Genomic DNA, 1720 nt, shown 5'->3' with positions numbered 1-1720 from the left:
TATACCTCATCAAAATCACAATCACGTCTTCTTCACAAAATGAGACATCAATATCATTGCCATCTTTTCTCAATAAGAAATACATATAATTATTTGAAAACGAAATGTTTAATATAGTTAAATGAAAGATCATGAGTTAGCTTGGAATCCACGAATAACATAGGATCCAAAAATTAATACTACACAATGAAACATAAGTATTCTTCAATTCATTTCCAATCAAGAAAACAACTAAGATCAAATAATACATTAAATGTCCCGCTTATTTCTCTCTTTTCCTCCTTAGAAAAAGTAAAATAAATAAAAACACGAAAACCTATTAGAAAAATGAAAAAGAAAATGCTAAACATATATTATTGGAAAATTTTCTCACTTTAATTTATATCACCAAAAGTTTCAATTTGACCCTTAATATATTAATAATTTTCAATTCAGTCATTAAAATTTGTCGATAATAACACTTACCTAACGACATAGTACTTAATAAATAAAAAAAAGTAAAATTTGAAGTAGTTAGACAAAAGGTGAATTAAAAAAAGAAAACTCAAATCTTCAAAAACTTTTATTTGCTTTTAGATGACATTCTTCCTTCTCTTAATTTCCTCAACTTTAGTAATTAAATATTACACTCCAAGAGTTTAACGTCGTCGTCAAATTTAGCATTCACCAACAATGAGGACTAATTTGAAAAATATTCAAACATTAAAAATCAAAATTTAAAAAACAACAAATAATAAAACATCTATTTAAAAAAAGGAAAAAAAAATGAAGGGACAGAAGAGTCATTTCTGGAAATCAGCCGGTGAAGATATGGATATCGACGGCCAAAATGAGAATGGTGAAGACGCCGAAAAATAGGATTGTATGGACGATAATAGCCTTGCCGTTAGTGGTGAAGCTTCCGAATTCAACCATGCGAGAATTTCCAGGCAACTGGAAAAGCAGCCCCGGCGAGAGGAGAATGAAGAGCAGTAATCCAAACAGAACCGGCGCCCAGTCCAACATTGTTTCGTCGGCTCCGGCTCCGACACCGGCGATGATGAGTTCAACGAGTATCAGAAGGAGATGGGTGGTTTCTATTATCAAACGTTTCCATCCTATTTATAGAGTTCCTGTTGAGATTTCGATTGATTTTAATTTCCACCAGTCGTTTGGTTCTCTCTCTGTTAATCTCGACAGATTTTTTGGGGGTAATTTTTTTTATCCCAAAAGGAAATTAAAGTTTTTGTTTCGCTTTATTCATTTCTTGTGTAAGTGCCATTACTTCAAGGATTTGGATTTGGATTTGGCTTTTGCTTTTGTGTTTTTTGATGGAATTTTTGTATTCCACAAGACCCCTTCTTCGCTGGGTTTCGCATCTTCCCATTTCCTTTCTTTTTCTCTTAGGATTATTTTATTATAATTGAAGCTTCCAAACCTTTTTTCTTTTCTTTTCTCTTTGTTCTGGCTGTTTCTTAAATAATCCAACCCAAAAGCTTAAATTAATACGTAACCGTGAATTTAGTTATACATCATCCAACACCCTCTCTCGTTTGTGAGCTTAAAATATGTGATAGACCAACAATTAAAAATAAATATTAATTTGAGAGTAAATAACGTTGCAGGTTTTATGCAATCTCTCTCTAGACCACTTGCTAATAGAGAATTCTAAAAAAACGCGTGGGTCAGGCCCTATGAGAACCTACTCCATCGAGCGGAGAATCTCTAAAAACATAGAGAA

At 32.4% G+C, this 1720-nt stretch overlaps 1 protein-coding gene across 1 annotated transcript; it reads right to left on the bottom strand.

The window, feature by feature from the left end:
* Positions 1-529: 529 nt before the first annotated feature.
* On the bottom strand, positions 530-1166 carry LOC150034613 (uncharacterized). Its single transcript, XM_090316155.1, has one exon. The coding sequence runs from the start codon at positions 1003-1005 to the stop codon at positions 796-798; it is 210 nt and encodes a 69-aa protein (XP_090172281.1). The 5' UTR covers positions 1006-1166; the 3' UTR covers positions 530-795.
* Positions 1167-1720: the final 554 nt, after the last annotated feature.

This window comes from Benincasa hispida, chromosome 8 (assembly GCF_027475165.1).
Source record: "Benincasa hispida cultivar pf3 chromosome 8, pf3_genome.v1.1, whole genome shotgun sequence".
Classification (NCBI taxonomy): Eukaryota; Viridiplantae; Streptophyta; class Magnoliopsida; order Cucurbitales; family Cucurbitaceae; genus Benincasa; species Benincasa hispida.
Note: the sequence above shows the minus strand (reverse complement) of the source record. Positions and strands in the feature narration are given on the sequence as shown.

Excerpts from the sequence above, each read along its gene's own strand:
- LOC150034613 (XM_090316155.1), bottom strand. The coding sequence starts at position 1,005 with ATGTTGGACTGGGCGCCGGTTCTGTTTGGATTACTGCTCTTCATTCTC.